General features: G+C 35.1%; 1 protein-coding gene and 2 long non-coding RNA genes across 3 annotated transcripts; 2 read left to right on the forward strand and 1 right to left on the reverse strand.

The window, feature by feature from the left end:
• Nucleotides 1-1,371: 1,371 nt before the first annotated feature.
• Nucleotides 1,372-4,932, reverse strand: LOC120196636. The gene is made up of 3 exons (XR_005523188.1): nucleotides 4,796-4,932; nucleotides 1,968-2,070; nucleotides 1,372-1,630 (listed from the first exon to the last, which is right to left on the reverse strand). It is a non-coding gene; the product is annotated as an uncharacterized LOC120196636 (long non-coding RNA).
• Nucleotides 3,337-3,591, forward strand: LOC120196635. The gene is made up of 2 exons (XR_005523187.1): nucleotides 3,337-3,409; nucleotides 3,494-3,591. It is a non-coding gene; the product is annotated as an uncharacterized LOC120196635 (long non-coding RNA).
• Nucleotides 4,933-5,645: 713 nt separating the features above from the next.
• LOC120196457 (GDP-mannose 4,6 dehydratase 1-like) lies at nucleotides 5,646-7,002 on the forward strand. Its single transcript, XM_039198263.1, has one exon. The coding sequence runs from the start codon at nucleotides 5,707-5,709 to the stop codon at nucleotides 6,820-6,822; it is 1,116 nt and encodes a 371-aa protein (XP_039054194.1). The 5' UTR covers nucleotides 5,646-5,706; the 3' UTR covers nucleotides 6,823-7,002.
• Nucleotides 7,003-19,364: the final 12,362 nt, after the last annotated feature.

The following is a 19,364-nucleotide window of genomic DNA, read 5'->3' on the forward strand; positions in this document are numbered from 1 at the left end:
GAAATAGACGTTCCATTGGTTTTGCCCACCTAAAATGTTTTGATTTGCTCATTTCTACATTAATAATCTTAAAAAAAGTAAGTAATTAGACTACTAACAAACATAAATTATCCATCAATTATGTAACAATTTATAATATCAACCCTCAAATATACACATTATCAATTTGCTACAGCTCACAAGCATATGTAAATGTCCAACAAACATAAAACATAACATTTATAAAACCAACAAACTTTAAAAATAATAATTTCAACATCCAACAAATTATATTCAATGTCCAACAATCTAAGACATTATCAATTTCAATATCCAACAAACTAAAAACAACAATATCCAACATACGTAACATAGAAATACTGAACAAAATGTTCTAAATAAAATTAAATGTTTCTATGTATATAATCACTCCACATAGCTTCTGCAATTTCATCTCTCTTAGTAGCCCATTCTCTAGCTTCTTCCCTCTCTTTCCGTTGTGTAAGAGTTGATGTTATCGAATGAGGCTCGTGTTCCTCATATAATTCTTCGTTAATTAAATCATTAGGATCAACTCCCATTATATGATTATGGATGATAGTACAAGCCAACACTACATCTACTTGTGTTTGAAAATCCCAAAATGGTTCAGCATCCAACACACGAAAACGTTTCTTTAAAATTCCAAATACTCACTCAACAGTGGTTCACAATGATGAATGACGAAGATTAAACAGTTTCTTTGCATTTTCTGGATGTTGATTGGTGAACTCTTTTAAATGATATCTAACACTATGATATGAAGAAATAATTCCATTTCGGATGCCATATCCAGCATTAGCAAGATAATATTTACCTACAATTTGACAAAATATTATTATTACTTAATATATTATGAATTTAAGTTATTTATTTTTTATTTTAAAGCTAAGTATTACCTTCTGGAATACAAAATCCTCTTCGGTGTGTAAGTGCATCAGTTAAAACAAGAGAATCATGCAGACTACCTTCCCAACCAGCTAGAACATAAGTAAATTTCAAATCAAAAGTAATGGCAACCAATACATTCTGTGTCGTTCCCCCTTTACGACTACAAAATCTTCCTTGAATGTTATGTGGAACATATGCACGAATATGAGTTTCATCTAATGCTCTGACACAATCTTTAAAATATGACTAAAACCTAGAATTGTTTCTTATCTCAAGAGGAGTTGACTCATCGGGTAATCTAATGGCTAATTGATATAATTTCAAAATAGCTCTCAACACAATCTTAAAGTAACATTGAATTGTTTCAATTGATCTATAATATCTTGATCCAATCACTCAAAATCTTACATTATGACCAAATATATGTAAAAATATGAGAACTTGCTCTTTAACATTCACCGCTCTTGTCGACTACAATAAATTGTTCCTAGTAAGGATCTCACACAGATTAAAAAAACACAACCGGACGCATCCTTATTATGTTGATACAATTCTAGTCACCTCTATATAAAATACTATTGATGTAGTTTTCTCTTTCACAATCTCGATTCACATGACGTTTATGAGTTATTTGCTTTCTAGATTTTAGTCTGTGAATCCAAAGAGCCCCAAAAGCCAATGTTGAAGCAGCGACTCCCACTATTGTTTTATGAATAGTAACCTGTCAATATTTATGAATTTTTGAACTTTATAATAAACTATAACCACTATTGTTTTATGAATAGAATTATGTTCAATATTATGTATAAGTTTCATATGAAGTATTAAGCTTTTACCTAAAGCTAAAGTTCATATTACTTTTAAGCTTTTACCTAAAGCTAAAGTTCATATTACTTTTAAGCTTTTACCTAAAGCTAAAGTTCATATTACTTTTAAGCTTTTACCTAAAGCTAAAGTTCATATTACGTTTAAGTTTTTACCTAAGTTAAAGTGGATGTAATTTATGTCGATATACTATTAAGAATTTATGTCATATATCATATATTTGAAAAACGTACCTCGTTTTCCTTTTGTGATCAATGATATGCTAGGTTCAATGGTCGATCCTCGTATTGGAGAAAATTTTAACCAAATGTGCAGGTGGACTCTAGTAAGAAGAACCTGTCATAAATATTACAACTAATAAGATTCAGACATCATTGAACAAAATTATTAATCGATGATAACAAATTGGCAATACGAAATAGCCAGTGTTAGAGTCAACATAGAGCATAAGTACAAAAAATCCAGTTAATGATGTGTGATTATCCATTATAGCTACTTACCAAGTGAACCCATACGTCCATACATAGATGCACGAGAACATATATGAATTTAATATAACAATCTCAATTACTTTCCGATAAACGAACTACTTAACAGTAGGGATGCAAATGAGCTCAAGGATGTTGGGTTAAATCATTTTCAGTTTTTCTTCAATCCAGTGGGTAGTTAAGGGAACAAAAGCAGTCTGATTCATAATGTGGGAGTCAGGAAAAAGAATGGGCGATTACAGATTTTTTTTTGATGCAGTTTCTGTACGAATAGCTTCATTTTTACTAGCAAAATTCCTAAATTTGCATTAGTGTGATGCTTACTGAGAGTTTTACTTCCATTCTTTTAGTTAAGCTTTTTGAACTTGTCAAAGAGAAGTCCAATGAGTTTCTTGGCCAGAAAATCTGGCGCAGTCTATAAAGCTGCACTGACTCTTTACATATCTTTTAACAATCAACAAAGTAGTAGATTTTCGAATGCATAACCTTCTAGAATGCCCTTTTCTATGAAAGCAAACCTTGAGGTCTGCATTTTTATCCCCATAAATACATTGACCCATTTCTTCCGTTACATTGATGGTATAAGTTGTACCATCATTGCAACTTGTCTTTTGACACAACAGACCAAATGACAGCCTGTTGTTCGTTGTTTATTTCAGTCTTGGAGGGTTTACAGCCTTGGTCGCAGCGGTGGGGTTGCCTGCAACAGCTTGTATTATAGACAATAAGAGCTAAAACTGTCTAATACACGACCACAAGAGCTAAACAAAGAAATCAGATTTGTCGTTCAGCAGGCAAGAGCTGAGGACTGCAGAGGAAAATCTCTCAATCTTTCATCGAATTCTATAGAAAGCTTAAGCTTTTGAAATGCTACTGGTACCATACCTTCCTCCTTTCTTCATTAGAAAACTATAAAAAAATTAAAATCTGTGTATTTTTATAGTTAATCATCTCTGTATTTGCTTCTTCAGCTTCTTGAATCAGTTGGCATTTTCCAAGATCATGAAGAAATATGACAAGGTCTAATTCTTATTCACTTTCTATATCACAATCAACTAAAATTAACGAGGATCATGGCTTATTTGTATTGATTTTCTGGTTCATCCTAGTATAGGTCTCATTGCGAAATGCTTCGAAAGCTTTACTTGCAAATGGTGGACAAATCTTATCTTGGTAGTTCTGATGAGGTTAGAAATGGCGAATAGGAACCTGTTTACATGACGTTCAATTGAATTTCTCTTTGTCCCTAAATTTGCTACATTCAATGACAGGTTACTAAGCTTTTGCAACGGGTTGAGGAGACTTAAGTTAAACACTTTGCTAATGGAAATCATAGAAAGGGACTGAAAACTCTAAGGCCGCAAGCTAAGAAAGAAAGAAAGAGAATTAAATTTCTCTATGGTAAAGAGTTTGCCTCATTTCAAAGCATATTTCTAGAAAAAATTAATGAAAAAGTAGACTTGTTTCAACCAATAATTACCAAAAAAATTAAAGCCAAATATAGTATCTTCAAAATAACCAAACCCAACTAAAACAAATGATTTCATATGAAGCTCATCATCAGCGGTTTGGCATCTTCAAAAATTAAATGGCCTCAATTTATGATATATGGCACCCACACACATACACATATACACCTATGTATAAAGTATGATTTGAACATTTAGTAACTTTAAACAAAAAAACAGAAGTGAAACCCAATCGAGTCAAGAACTTAGCAATACAACTAAAGTTTTCTTTCTTTTTCTTATTTACTTTTAAAGCTCTTAGAGTAACCCACTGCACTTCCAACAAGATAAAAGTTCTTTCACACTTACTGATCTACTAAGGAACAACCAGGATTTACAATCTCAAAAGCATTACAAAAATAGTTCAGTATGAATTTCCATAACATAAAGCCTCAGAAATCAACTAAAAATCAGCCATTTTTATCAAACTTAACAAATTTGCATTATCTTTAAGATGAAAACAAACAAAAAAACAGAAGAAAAACCGAACGAGAGAGATCCATTGAATAAAAGAAACAACATTAGATAGGTCTACGCAGAACAAACAATAAAAAAGGAAGCAATGTAGGCATCAAAAAGAAAACAACATAAAACCTGCTAGGAATGTCCATTACCCGCAGTTTTGTCCTTAATCATTACAACCATTCTAAAATACCCATCAAAACAAAAGCGACTTTCAACAACAATTTCTAGGAGATTCTGGGCATTTCTATAACCTAAATCCGGTAGAAAAAACACTAGTAAACAGAGTTTTAATGTAAAAGCCAAGTAATATGGGAATAGTGCAGTGCTTGTGTGTTTCTCCCAATGGAAAAAGCATATGGATACTAGTAAACAACGAAAAAGACGAAAATTCATTAACAGAAAACTATAAATGGTAATAAAAATGAGTTTTAAGAACCAAAAAGATCCCAGATGAAATATAAACCTCTATGATTATCGAATCAATCACCACATACAGATGAAAAATGACAGCGCAATTGGTACATTTTAAAAAGATTTACCCTTGGAAATCAAAGAGAAAAGCAAAAGGGGAGGAATAGCATTAGAAATTCGAAATATTACCTAGGAATCCTAGAGCTCCTCACTTGATTTTGTTGAAAAAATCTGTTGATTTTGTTGTTGGTGAGAAGAAGATGGTGATAGTTGATTGGAGAATGAAGGAGATCAAAGGTAAATAAAAATGGGAGGCAGTTGGTTCGTAAAATGAATTCCCTTTTTTTCCATGGTAAGTTGTTTTACGGGCCAAAGGGACTTTTTTTTTTACGTTGACCGTAATCGATTTTACATTGACCAATGACTTTTACGGAACCAAACACGAAAATTGAGAAAAAATCAATTCCGTAATTGATTTTCCTAAAAACAAATATATCCTAAAATCTCAACATGAAACCGAGGAGAAGAAGACAACTATACATAGAGGGGCAACAAGGTGAATAATGATCAGAGAGTTAGAGAATCTGGTCACCGAACCGATACAGTGAAGGTAAAACTAGAAAGAGAAAAAAAAAAGGAACGCATAGTGCGGAATCAAAGAAAGAAAGGATGGACTTGAAAAGACTAGAAAAGTAAAGGAAGAAAGAGAAAGTAAGATAAATAGGAAGGTCGAGGAAAAAAACATCTTACAAGCGATGTAAAAACTGCCACCGATTATGGGAAAAAAGAAAGGGAAAAATTGAGCAACAAACGAAAATTAAAGAGAATAAATCAGAATCTTTTATTATAAAAAAGACACACACCGATTGTCAACCAATAGCAAGAAGACATTTCAGCAAGCTCAACCAATCAAAATGCACCGCACATTAAATTTCTCAAGGACAAGATGGTAAGCTCACAGTTTATTTGTATCTTCGTCATTGACCATTTAATCCTCAGTTGCCCCCCCTCCCTAAACTCCTATAAACTACCAAAAGCTTAAACGCACCCAAAGCGCTTCTTCCAATTTTCTCATCTCAAAGCCACCGTAAAAATTGAAAATGGCATCCGAAAATGACAGTTCCAGGGTCGGATCTGGATCTCACACCGCCAACGGAAGCGCTACTTCTGACCTCAAGGTCGCGTTGATCACCGGCATCACCGGTCAAGACGGTTCGTACCTTACCGAATTTCTCCTCCACAAAGGCTACGAAGTCCATGGCTTGATCCGCCGCTCCTCCAACTTCAATACGGAGCGAATCAACCACATCTACGTTGATCCACACAACGCCCACAAGGCTCGCATGAAGCTCCATTACGCTGACCTAACCGACGCTTCCTCGCTTCGTCGCTGGCTCGACACTATCCTACCCGACGAGGTTTACAATCTGGCGGCTCAGTCTCACGTGGCCGTCTCTTTTGAGATCCCCGATTACACGGCTGACGTGGTGGCTACGGGAGCTCTCCGGTTGCTGGAAGCCGTTAGATCCCATATCACTGCCACGAGTCGAACCCATATCAAGTACTACCAGGCTGGATCGTCCGAAATGTTTGGATCTACCCCTCCGCCGCAATCTGAAAATACACCGTTTCACCCCAGATCTCCATACGCAGCTTCCAAATGCGCCGCGCATTGGTACACCGTGAATTACAGGGAAGCGTACGGGATTTTCGCATGCAATGGGATTCTTTTCAATCACGAGTCTCCGAGGAGAGGAGAGAATTTCGTGACCCGGAAGATTACTCGGGCCGTTGGGAGGATCAAGATTGGGTTACAGAACAAATTGTTTTTGGGGAATCTTCAAGCTTCGAGGGATTGGGGTTTTGCTGGGGATTACGTGGAAGCTATGTGGATGATGCTTCAACAAGAGAAGCCGGACGATTACGTTGTGGCGACGGAGGAGTCACATACGGTGGAGGAGTTCCTGGAAGTGGCATTTGGGTATGTTGGGTTGAACTGGAAAGATCATGTGGTGATTGACAAGAGGTATTTTAGGCCTGCTGAGGTGGATAACTTGAAAGGCGATTCGAGTAAGGCGAGGAAGGTTCTTGGGTGGAAACCCAGAGTTGGATTTGAGCAATTGGTGAAGATGATGGTTGATGAAGATATTGAATTGGCTAAGAGGGAGAAAGTATTGGTTGATGCCGGTTATATGGATGCCCAACAACAGCCTTAATCTCGAGAGCCTTGGCAAATTTTCTTCTTGGATGATATAGTTGGTGTTTAAGAATAGGGTATTTATTTAATTTAAGTTCTCTGTCGTTTTCTTTTTCCATTCAATCGCAGAAGTTCATAATGATGTCACTCTTGAGTTATTTTGATTTTGTTTAAGAAGAGCCTGAAGTTTGCAGTTTAAGTTTTGATTATGTCGTGAGAATGCTGGAATCTAGATCTCATCCCTTGAGTTTTGATTGTATGCACAAGATCTGAAAATGATACTTTGTTCCTGTTGTGATCTGTTTTTTGGGTCACTAGATCGACCACTTGTGTATTCCTAGTTTTTGGATCATGTGATAGTGTTGAAGAGTTAAAAACATTTACGGGCAAATAAGCTAGTGAAAAGCACATCTTGTTACCATTACTGATTTGAGCCACTGAAGCTTATTTTTGTTGGCAACCCTTCAATTAGATCTTAAACTTGTCACAGCTGCTTCACATTTAGCCCATAAAATTACTCCATCACCTGCATTCAAATAGACAATCAAGTTAATAAAAAGCAGATGAAACAGAATACTGTCTTGTACAATACCATTGAATAATGGACTACTCTGACTGCATTCGGTAAGCAACCTAATTTTATACTTGAACCCAGATTTGATGTAAGATTATGTATTTAAAGAAACACCCGTATATTCGGATAGGTATTGAACATAGATAACAAACAAATTTCTTTAGCTCCTTCGGTTTGTCTTATGGGCTTGACAACCAGTAAAACCCTCACTCAGCCGAGTAAAATGTCATGAAACCGCGAGCCTTGATGACAGTGATAAAGGAGCTGGATGAGGTGTATACCTTGTGTACATTAAGTATACGAATCATATTAATACAATTTCTTTTTCGGAGTTCATTAAGGATGACACTGGCACATGTGTACTTGTGGTGATAGTTTGATGTTGATATCATCCTTTATCCGTCTGAATTAAGTCAAGGTTGTATATGTTCTGTTTATTATATGGCAAATGTCATTTTGTTCTTAAGTACTTAAACTTATGTACTCAAGGTTTAGATGGAAGAAGAATCTCTGATTATGGCCACGACTCAAGAGGTTCATCTTCCATTACTTTTAGAGAGAAATCTGGGTATTTTATTACTAAATGAACAAATTGGGCTGAAACTGAAATTGATTATGTTATCTAGTGAAACAGTTTGCATCTCTTACTGCTTATGGCTTTAAAAATATCCACATCTTTCATTTATCTTACAAGTATATTGATCTGGAAATATATTTGCTTGCTTACAAATAATTGCAATTTTCATGGATTGATCTCCAGACCTTAAGATGATTTAATTGCTATTGCAATCTTTAAGTGGAGGGATAACATATGTAATTTGGGAGATATATTGACTTTGGTTCCATACCTTTAGAGATATTAACTGTTATTTGGGCCAAAAGTTGGAGGCTTTTTTTTTGTGGGGGCAGCTGTCTGTTTCTTTGAGGAGAGAACCTGTGGAATCATCTCGGGTGTAAAAGAAAATGGATATTTTGCAGAATTTATCATGTTTTATCCGTTCATTCAAGTAGTAGCTCCCGGTTCATCCCTTAATGATTTGGCATTGCATTGATGATTTCTCAAACCAGTAGTGGGAATTTGCTACTCCCCATATTCATTTAATTCTTAATAGTTTTCGGTGTTCAAAAGTCCATTGGTTGCATCCCAAGTGACAAGAAGAATATGTAGGGAGGTTGGTTTAATGTGCTTGTGAGATGCTTAGTGTTAGGTATGGCTCATAAATATACCAGTAAAGAGGACAGGGGATGTAATTATGTATCAGGTTTTTTATTATAAATAGAGATGTAACATAAACCTATGAGACATTGAATAAAAACTTCTAGCGTTGTCTAGGCACCGAGGACGTAAGCACATTGTCGAACCTCGTTAAAATTCTTGTGTTCTTTCGTTTTCTTTACCCGATTCTTCAACAATTGATATCAGATGTCAGGAGCAAAATTCGAAGTTGCGAAATTCGATGGTCAGTGTAACTTCGGATTATGGCAAACGAGGGTGAATGATCTGTTGGCGCAGCAAGGGATCTTGAAGGCTTTGCGACCTATAAAGCCGGCGTCGATGGAGGAGGAAGATTGGGAAGAATTGTAACAACGAGCGGCAGGAACCATACGATTATGCTTGGCAGACGAGGTCATGTATCACGTCATGCATCTGTCGTCTCCAGACGAAATTTGGAGGAAGTTGGAAAGTCAGTTTATGTCCAAATCCTTAACGACAAAACTGTATCTAAAGCAGCGGTTGTATGGGCTGAAGATGCAGGACGATCATGATTTGGCGCAACACGTGAATGTCTTCAATCAAATCGTTTCTGATTTGTCTCGGCTTGATGTGAAAATTGAGGATGAAGACAGAGCGATGATTCTGTTGTGTTCGTTACCTCCCTCTTACGAACACATGGTGACTACTCTTACATATGGGAAAGATACTATCAACGTTGAGGAGATTACTGTAGCCTTGTTGGCTCACAACCAGTGGAAGCAGAATGCAGGGGAAAGCTCTCAAGCCGATAGCTTATATGTCAAGGGTAATCGAGATCGTGGATGGAAGCCAGAGAATACAGGGTTTGGCAAGCAGAATTCCAGATCCAAATCTAGGGATAAGAAGATAATTCATTGTTACAAGTGCAAGGAGGCGGAACATATGAAGCGAGACTGTCCGAAGTTAAAAAAGCAGACTGATGAGAAGCGTGATGATTCATCCAAGTCTGTGAATGTGGTCGAGGATGACAACTCTGATTGCAGTGAGGGTGATATGCTCTCTATTTCAACGACTCAATTGACGGATATTTGGATTCTTGATTCTGGATGTTCTTATCACATCACGCCAAACAGGGAATGGTTTTCGACATACAGGTTGGTTAATTTTGGTTCTGTTTATTTGGGTGATGATCGATGTTGCAATATTGTTGGTTTTGGTGATGTCAGAATTAATATGTATGATGGCTCTGTTCGGACGTTGAGTGGTGTTCGATATATCTCATATTTGAAGAAGAATTTGATTTCTTTGGGCACTTTGCACAAGAATGGTTTTATCCCTAAGGCTGATGAGGATAGGGAAACCATTCGGATTGTTAAAGGAGCTTTGACTGTGATGAAAGGAAATATGACTGCAGGGAATATTTATAGATTGTTAGGGAGTACCGTTGTAGGTGGAGTTCATTCTGTTGAGTCATGTGATGATACTACAAAACTGTGGCATATGCGTCTTGCTCATCTTAGAAAACGTGGTATGGCAGAATTACACAAAAGAAATTTGTTGCATGGTGTCAAAAGCTGTAAGCTCGATTTTTGCAAGTATTGTGTTCTTTGTAAACACACTAAAGTCCGTTTCAAGACTGCGAAGCACACAACTCAAGGGATTCTTGATTATGTGCATTCTGATGTATGGGGGCCTTCCAGGACATCGTCTTTGGGTGGATCTAGGTATTATGTTACTTTTTTTTACGATTTTTCACGGAAAGTTTGGGTGTATTTTTTGAAACAAAAGTCTAACATTTTTTAGAAGTTCAAGCTGTGGAAAGCTGAGGTAGAAAACCAAACAGAACAAAAAATCATGTGTTTGCGGTCTGAAAATGGTACATAGCACACATATTCACAGTTTCTACACTTTTGTAAGGAGCATGGGATTAAGAGACATTTTACAGTGCGCAAGACACCACAACAAAATAGTGTTGCAAAACGAATGAACATGTCATTGAATGAAAGAGCTAGATATTTGCGGTTGAATGCGGGGCTTCCCAAACACTTCTTGGCTGAGGCTGTTAACATAGCGTGTTATCTTATCAACAGATCGCTAAGGGCATCATTGGCTGGGAAAGTTGTAGAAGAGATATGGACTGGTCATGATGTTAGTTTTGATCACTTACGGATTTTTGGTTATCCTGCTTATATGCATGTACCTGCTGATGAGAGATCTAAACTTGATGCAAAATCAAATGAGTGCATTTTTCTGGGTTACAAGAAAGGTGTCAAAGGATTCAAGTTCTGGGATCCAGTTGCGAAGAAAATTGTGATCAGTAGAGATGTTGTTTTTGATGAACAGTCCATGTTGCAGCAGAAGAAAGACACAACAGTGGTGGATTTCGAGCAGTTTCCAGTTGAGAAACCAGAAACTTCTCAACCGACTTCTGGTGGTTCTGCTACGGATGATTTGCAGGATTATAGTCTCGACAGAGACAGGGTGAGCCGACGAATATAAAGCCCCCGGACATATTGTGTTTTGAAGACTTGGTCTCTTTTGCACTTACTGTTAGCAGTGATGATCTGATTACTTTTCATGATGTCGTTACTAGTCAAGAAAACGACAAGTGGATGGTTGTCATGGTTGAGGAGATGGAGTCTTTGAATCACAATCGTACATGGGAGTTGGTTCGCCTTCTTGAGGGTAAAAAGTCGATTGGTTGCAAATGGGTGTATAAGAAGAAACCATCAGTAACAGAAAAATAGGGGGAGAAGTTCAAGGCTCGTTTGGTAGCAAAGGGTTTTTCACAACAGAAAGGAGTTGATTATGATGAAAATTTTCTCCTGTGGTCAGACACACTTCAATTCGAGCAGTACTTGTATTGGTGACTAGTTGGGATTTGCATTTAGAGCAGATGGATGTTAAAACTGCTTTTTTGCATGGTGATTTAGAGGATGAGATCTATATGCGGTAGCCTGAAGGTTTCACTCAACCTGGAAATGAGCATTTAGTTTGTAGAATGAAGAAATCTTTATACGGGTTGAAATAGTCTCCGAGACAGTGGTATAAACGGTTTGACTCTTATATGATCAAGATTGACTACAACCGATGTGAGTATGATTGTTGGTCTATGTTAAGAGCCTTGATGATTGTTCTTTATTTTTCTTTTACTATATGTTGGTGATATGTTAATTGCTGCGAAGAACATGGATGATGTTATCGGTTTGAAAACTTTATTGAGTCGGGAATTTGATATGAAAGATTTAGGTGCTACAAAGAAAATTCTTGGAATGGAAATTTGCAGGGACAGAGACTCAAGGAAACTGTGGCTATCTCAACGGGGTTATGTTGAGAAAATGATAGAAAGGTTTGCGATGAGCAGCGCAAAACCAGTGAGCACTCCATTGGCGAATCACTTTAAACTCTCATCAGAACAATGCCCTAAGACAAATAAGGAAGCTGGAGATATGGCAAAGTTTCTAAATTCTAATGATATTGGCTGCTTGATGTATGCAATGGTATGTACTCGTCCTGATTTAGCTCATGTTGTTAGTCAAGTTTGTAAGTACATGTCTAAACCTGGTAAGCAACATTGGGAAGCAGTCAAGTGGATCTTTTGGTACTTAAAGGGTACTGTGGGACATGGAATTGTTTTTGGTAGTCAGCGGGATAATTCTTTGGTTGTAGGATATGTGGATTCAGACTATGCAGGTGACTTGGATAATAGAAGATCTACGACAGTGTATGTGTTTACTCTTGGTGGAGGGCCTATTTATTGGAAGTCTATTGTTCAATCTGTTGTGGCACTATTTACAACTGAAGCTGAATACATTGCAGCGACTGAAGCTGCAAAAGAAGATTTATGGCTTATTGGTTTAGTGAAGGAGTTGGGTGTTCAGCAAGGTGGATTTCAGTTGCTTTGTGACAATCAAAGTGTTATTCACTTGGCTAAGAATCATGTGTATCGTGCTAGAACTAAACATATTGATGTAAGGTTCCACAAGATCAGAGAGTTAGTTGCATCTGTGGAGGTTTTGTTTTAGAATGTACATACTGATGAGAATGTCGCTGATATGTTCACCAAGCCAATTACGACAGACAAGTTGTTAAAGAAGTAAGGTAACCCAACTCACATTGAAGTTTCCAAGAGGTAGGATATTCGCCAAGGTGGAGATTTGTTAGGTATGGCTCATAAATATACCTGTAAAGAAGACATGGTTAATTATGTAATTATGTACCAGGTTTTTTATTATAAATAGAGATGTAACCTAAACCTATGAGACATTGAATAAAAACTAATAGCGTCGTCTAGGCACCGAGGACGTAAGCACATTGCCAAACCTCGTTAAAATTCTTGTGTTCTTTCGTTTTCTTTACCCGATTCTTCAACACTTAGGATGACATAAAAGTTGTTTTTGAGGTCAAATAATAGGCGAAAGTGAAATGATGATGATAATGTCAATATAAACATCTTTGCACTTTAATATGATGAGGTTGTTAGAGCTAAGATGAAATCATCACCTGCAAAACCAAAGCAGCCTAAATCTATCAAGTAGCCCAAAAACTGCATAATAGAACAAATGTGTAGAAATTTGTTAGGTATATATATGTAATCAACAACTCTCTTTGTGAACATGTCTTATGAAAATAGTGGGAGATTGTTGTTTGAGCTTTTGATCAGCAATGGAGAAAAAGTGACTTGTATGTATGAAAATCTTAATAATAATAAATGTGGAACACGGTGGAGATGGAGATGGAGCTGGCATGGTTGATTCTATTAGTGGACTTGGATTCTTGAATGCTCAAATCCCTTTCATTTTATTCTTTCCAGATATATACTTTTTGTAAATTTAATTTTAATTTTTTAATTATATAAATTATTTGAGTTAATTTGAATTAGTAAGTCAAATTTAATTTTATAATTTTGAGTTTAATTTAGATTTTATTAAGTCAAAAAAATTAAATCTAACTATGTTATGACTTAATTTATAATTTTTATTAAATTTAAACCACATACCCGTATTAAAATATTTTGACAGTTTTATTGAAATAATAGCTTTTTATTAAAATAGCACCCATACGTGTTTATTTTTAAAAATGAAATTTATTTTTGTCCCGTGTAACGAAAATATTACCACATAATCGAGTTATCGAAAATTGCTTTCACGTAAGAGCGTCTTTAACTTAAACGATCACAATAATATATATATATATTGTCCTCCCGGTTTCAAGGCTTCGCCTTAATTAATCTAGATCAACCCGCGTCGCATATTTGGCTTTGGTGGGTGAATCTCCCAGCATAAATAACCCCTTAGCGATATCAAGCTGCTTACCACTTGAATGCATTTATTTTAAGAGTTTAAAAAAATTTAAATGGTAAACTACGTAAATGTGACATTGAAGTATGAGTAAGTTTTTGTTTTTACCATTGAAGTTTTAAAAGAAACAAAATAGTCACCAACGTTATCATTTTATAACAAATCGATCACTCAGCCGTTAATAGTCGTTACTACTATCACATAAATCCGATGTGGCACATTTGGCAGTTGAGTTAGCATTGTTTGGCAAAGTTTGCACCATTTGACTAATTATTTTGACTCCCAATTAAAAAAATATGGAGATTCTTTGAATATTTTGTTTACTATATGAAAAAGGAGGAAAACGAAAAGACAGTGCTTTCACTCTATCTTCTTCGGTGACGGAGGAGGAGCCGATGCTAACAATAAAATGGAGCAAAAAATAGTAGATCGAGTCTGCGACGATAATTCAGTGGTCGAGTTGAAACGAAGAATCTGCCAAGTGATGAATGTTTTGCCCTAATGACAAAAGCTTTTCTACCCTAAGATCAGAAACTGTTAATGTTAAACAAAGAAAATAAGCTTGAAAGCAAAAAGGAGAGGAGGAGCAGAAAAACAAAAGAGAAGAGAATGCAAAAAGATTGAACAAGGATTGATAGTTTTTTTTACTACACTCCTATCATTCTAACAATTTCATTTAAAAGATTATAAAACACAACAATCTGAAACGTAAAGCTGTCAAACATTAGTGTAAAAGAACCACTTAACTTAAAACATACTAAAAAACAACTAATAGACATCATTACAACTGACATACAAGTCAAATTCGGTTGCAACCTAAATTCTCAATTGCAACCTAATTTCTCATTTCCAGTTGCAACCTAATATCTGATTTTCAGCTTAAGGTTTTGGGTTGCAACCTAATATATGATTTCTAGTATCAAACTCAAAACATCAACACTCCACCTTGAGGTTTGTAACACCCCAACCCGTATCCGACCTGAATACGAGTCCGAGATGTCACATTGACTTTTAAAGACGATATTCGTACAAAATATCAAAACATTTGAACTCATTTTAAGAAAATACAATAATATATTGTTCAATTGTGTTTGGAATAAAATTTTGAGGTAAAAACGTATTTGTGAACAGTAAAATATGGTATGAACAGTGAACATTACCGTATGAACAGTAACCTGCTACAGTACCCTGAATGTTAAAATTTCCAATTTATAATAGAGGAACCGATTCCCCTGCTACAGGGAATCGATACCCTGCTACATTACTGCTACAGTACTTCCGTAAAAATACGTATAAAATTTATAAAAATCATAGTTTTCATTCGTATAAAATTTCCATTTACATATACGCCTTTTAAACATTACAAAATTCAATCATATAATTTTACAAAACTGATTAAGACATATCTAATTCAAATCTTTTATATTAGTACATGCCAACTAAATTCTTTCTAACAAAATACATGTAATTCGATTTACATTTCTGATATGATCTTAGATAAGGAGAACTGACCTGTCTTTTTCCTCTTTACTTCTCTTTTCGCTTTCTAAACCTACGTGTGAAACGATCACACGCTAAGTCGATGACTTAGTGAGGTATATAAAACATATAATAAAACCATAAAACATTTCATAAAGAAATACACCTAACATCACATAATTCATATCAAATGCATTAACATTTATTACAATCATATCATATAAAATCATATATCATTTCTGTAACATATACCCACATACACATATATCATTATCAACACATTTAACATTTCATATTCATTATCATTAATTCCTTTTTATCATATAAGCATATGTTGAACATTTCCATATACATTATGGAACACATATATCATCTCATCACAAAACACACATAACATCATATAATTCATATAACGCATTTCGTATCATCAAAACATGTACTTCATATATATATATTGTATTTGATATTATCTCTTTATTATCCCATGGTACACTGGTGAGAACTGAAGGTATGTGAGTACATTGAGGTTGTGCACTAATGCTGTCACCACAGCTCATATAAGTCCCACTGAGTGGCATATGAAATTTGTCCCGAAGGACCTATGTATTTGTCTCGAAGGACCACTGTATATGTCCTGAAGGACCGCGTAGACCCTCGACTCTTGGCATGTCAACTATACCTATAGATCTCGTATTATATAACATGGGCATTATCATTTATACATTTCATATCACTTGTTCTTTCTCTTCTGTCACATACCATATATATGTGTAACCATATATCTCATATCATATCACATGTATCACAAGTGCATGTATTCACGTAGATAGTTTCATATGACTTATATCATTTCTCCTTTGTTTATGTAAACTCACATGTCATATCATGTAACATATATCTCATCAGATAACATGTATTTTTTCAAGTATATTCACATGTTACATATACCTATTCTCATATATGTAATTTTATACATATATCATTTATGCATACCTTTACTCATGAATTCATACATCATACATGCATTCACATATATCACATATACATAGCTTATATCATATTTTGTTCACATATATTTCCCATATATACATCACCTAGCTCACTATCATATTTTCATATCATATATCTTATAATAGATTCTTATATCATTACTTGTTTTCTTTCTACATATTCACAATCACACTAACATGTATCATTTAACATATACACTCATAAAAATCATATAACATTTTAAGAGTCACTTCTTACCATAGTAACTCCGTCACTGGCTCATCGCAAGCCAATGTTTTTCGATAGCATAAGTACAATTAAATTGCACTCACCTTAGCCTTGCTTTGATTCGATCCTAATCCTTTGATTATTCTGGAACTTGTTTAGACTCAATATCTACATAAATATATCCTTTCAAAACAACTATCAGAAGCCTAAACTTTAAACTTGATGTTAATAACTTAAACCGGTTTAATGAATCAAATTCCATTTTTTCATTTAGGGGGAATCGATACCCCCCCCAGGGGGAAATCTGTTCTCCCTGCACATACTGGAATTTTCGTTCAAGAGGGGGTATCGATACCCCTTCATAGGGTATCGATTCCCTATGCCCAGAAATTGTATTTTAAGCCCGAAAATCATCAATTCTCCACTCAATTCTTCTATTTTAAACCCCTATCATGTCATTAAACCCAACCACCATTACTTAAACCAACTTATATCCATGAAAACCATCTTTAACCTCAAAATCTTATCCCTCATATGTAATTCAAGAATCATACTCAAATTTTAATATGTTCTAAATACAATTCTAACACTTCATATTCCTTAATTAGCATGATGACAAGTCAAATTTAACTTCAAATTCAACTTATCAACACTATATCAAGATTTCATTCAAGAACTCAAAATCTTTAATCTCTCATATATCTTTCATCTTATTATTTTAGAACAAATTAAACTTTCCTTAAGCTTAGTTATCATCTAATGATCGAAACAAACTCAAAAAAATCAACACATAATTGATTAATTAGAAAACTCACCTTTGCCTTGGAGCCTTCACGGGAGGAGAGGAAGAAGAAGAAAGAGTTTTCAGATAATTCTTTCCCCTACCCCACGTGATTCATATTTATTAAGGGGGAAATATCTTTATTGTCAAATGACCATTTTGCCCTTAAATTCTTTGGATAATTACTAAAAACTTTAAGGAAATATCCTCAAATAAATCATTGAAATATTCAACTATTTTACTTTAATCACCAAATTCTGAAATTTTACAGTTTGGTCACTAACTCGTAGTTTGGGATGTTACAAGGTTAATATTGGTTATACTAAGCTCATGTTTGAGAAAAGAAATTATATTCCTTGAAAAAGCCTTTGTCATCAAATCAGTAGCTTGCATTTCAGAATAACAAAATTCCATCTTGATCTGCAAATTCTTTTTAACTTCACAAATTGCATGAAACTTCATATTGATATGCTTTGTTCTTCCATGTTAAACTGTATTTTCAGCAATAGCAATAGCATATTTGTTGTCACTCAAAAGAAAAGTAGAACCTTATTGCTCAAATCCAAGATTAGAAAGCAAAATTTTCAACCAAATTGCTTGATTTACAGCAGCAGCAATGTATTCAACTTCATCAGTTGATTGAGCCACTACTTGTTGCTTCTTCGAACTCCAACAGATTGCACCTGAGCCAAGGTTGAAAACATATCCAGATGTACTTTTCATATCATCCAAACTTTTGGCCCAATCACTGTCAAAATATCCATTCAACAATACACTACCAGTCTTCAAATAATTCAGTCCCTCACACATTGTGTTTTTCACATACTTGAGAACTCTCTTAGCAACACCCAAGTGAACATCAGTTGGTGAACTCATAAATCTATATAACAACATTGCAGGGAACATTAAATCTTGTCTTGTTGCTGTCAAATAAAGTAGGCTTCCAACTATGCTTATGAAAATAGAATGATCACAAAGTTTCTCACCATTGTTCTTTGACAACTTCAAGTTAAAGGCAATGGTGAATCGACTCCCTTGCAATATTCCAGCTTAAATTTCCTTAGAACATCTAAGCATATTTCTATTTTGAAATGAAAATATCATCATTTCTTTGATTAATTTCCATCCCAAGAAAGTAGTTCATCAAGCCAAGATTAGACATCTCAAATTCCTTTTGCATACTCAACTTGAATTCTAAGACAACTTTGTCATTGCTTCCCATCACCAACAAATCATCAACATAAAGAGAAACAACAAGCAAATCATCATTCTTATCTTTCTTAAGATACAAAGTAGCTTCATTAATGCTCCTTTGAAAACCCAACTTCTGAAAATAAGAATCAACTCGATAATACCAAGTCCTTGGTGCTTGTTTTAGGCCATAAAGAGCTTTCTTAAGCTTGTACAATTGATGCTCCTTTCCAACAACTACAAAACCTTCATGTTGATTCACATATATGTCTTCTTCGAGCTCTCCATTCAAGAAGGCAGACTTTACATCAAAATGAAACACATTCCAACCCAAATGACCTGCAATGAAAATGAGTAATCTTATGGTATCGAGTCTAGCAATCGGTGCAAATGTGTCACCGTAGTCAACTCCACCTATCAATGCATACCTTTTTACAACCAACCTCACCTTATTCTTGAACACAATACCATCCGGATTGAACTTGGTCCTATACACCCACTTTACACTTATAACATTTTGTCGTTAGGCCGATCAGTTAAGAACCAAGTACTATTTTTCTCAATTGCATAAATTTCTGCCTTCATTGCATCAATTCATTCAGGTACATTTAAAGCTTCAGTAAAACTTTTTGGTTCAACAAAGAAAAAAATTGTATCTTTCATACACATCATCTAAGGATTTGGTTTTGATAACCTCAGCATTAGTCATATATGTTGTATCGAAACCATCACTAGTTTCATTATTCTCACAATCATCAGTTATAGCAACATCTTCAACCATTGGTGTATCATATTTCTACACATCATTCTTCTCCCAATTCTA

The sequence above is a fragment of the Hibiscus syriacus genome, unplaced genomic scaffold (assembly GCF_006381635.1).
Source record: "Hibiscus syriacus cultivar Baekdansim isolate YM2019G1 unplaced genomic scaffold, ASM638163v2 tig00117034_pilon, whole genome shotgun sequence".
NCBI classification, from domain to species: Eukaryota; Viridiplantae; Streptophyta; class Magnoliopsida; order Malvales; family Malvaceae; genus Hibiscus; species Hibiscus syriacus.

Bases quoted from the DNA above. Each gene is read 5' to 3' on its own strand.
- LOC120196457 (XM_039198263.1), top strand. From the start codon at position 5,707: ATGGCATCCGAAAATGACAGTTCCAGGGTCGGATCTGGATCTCACACC.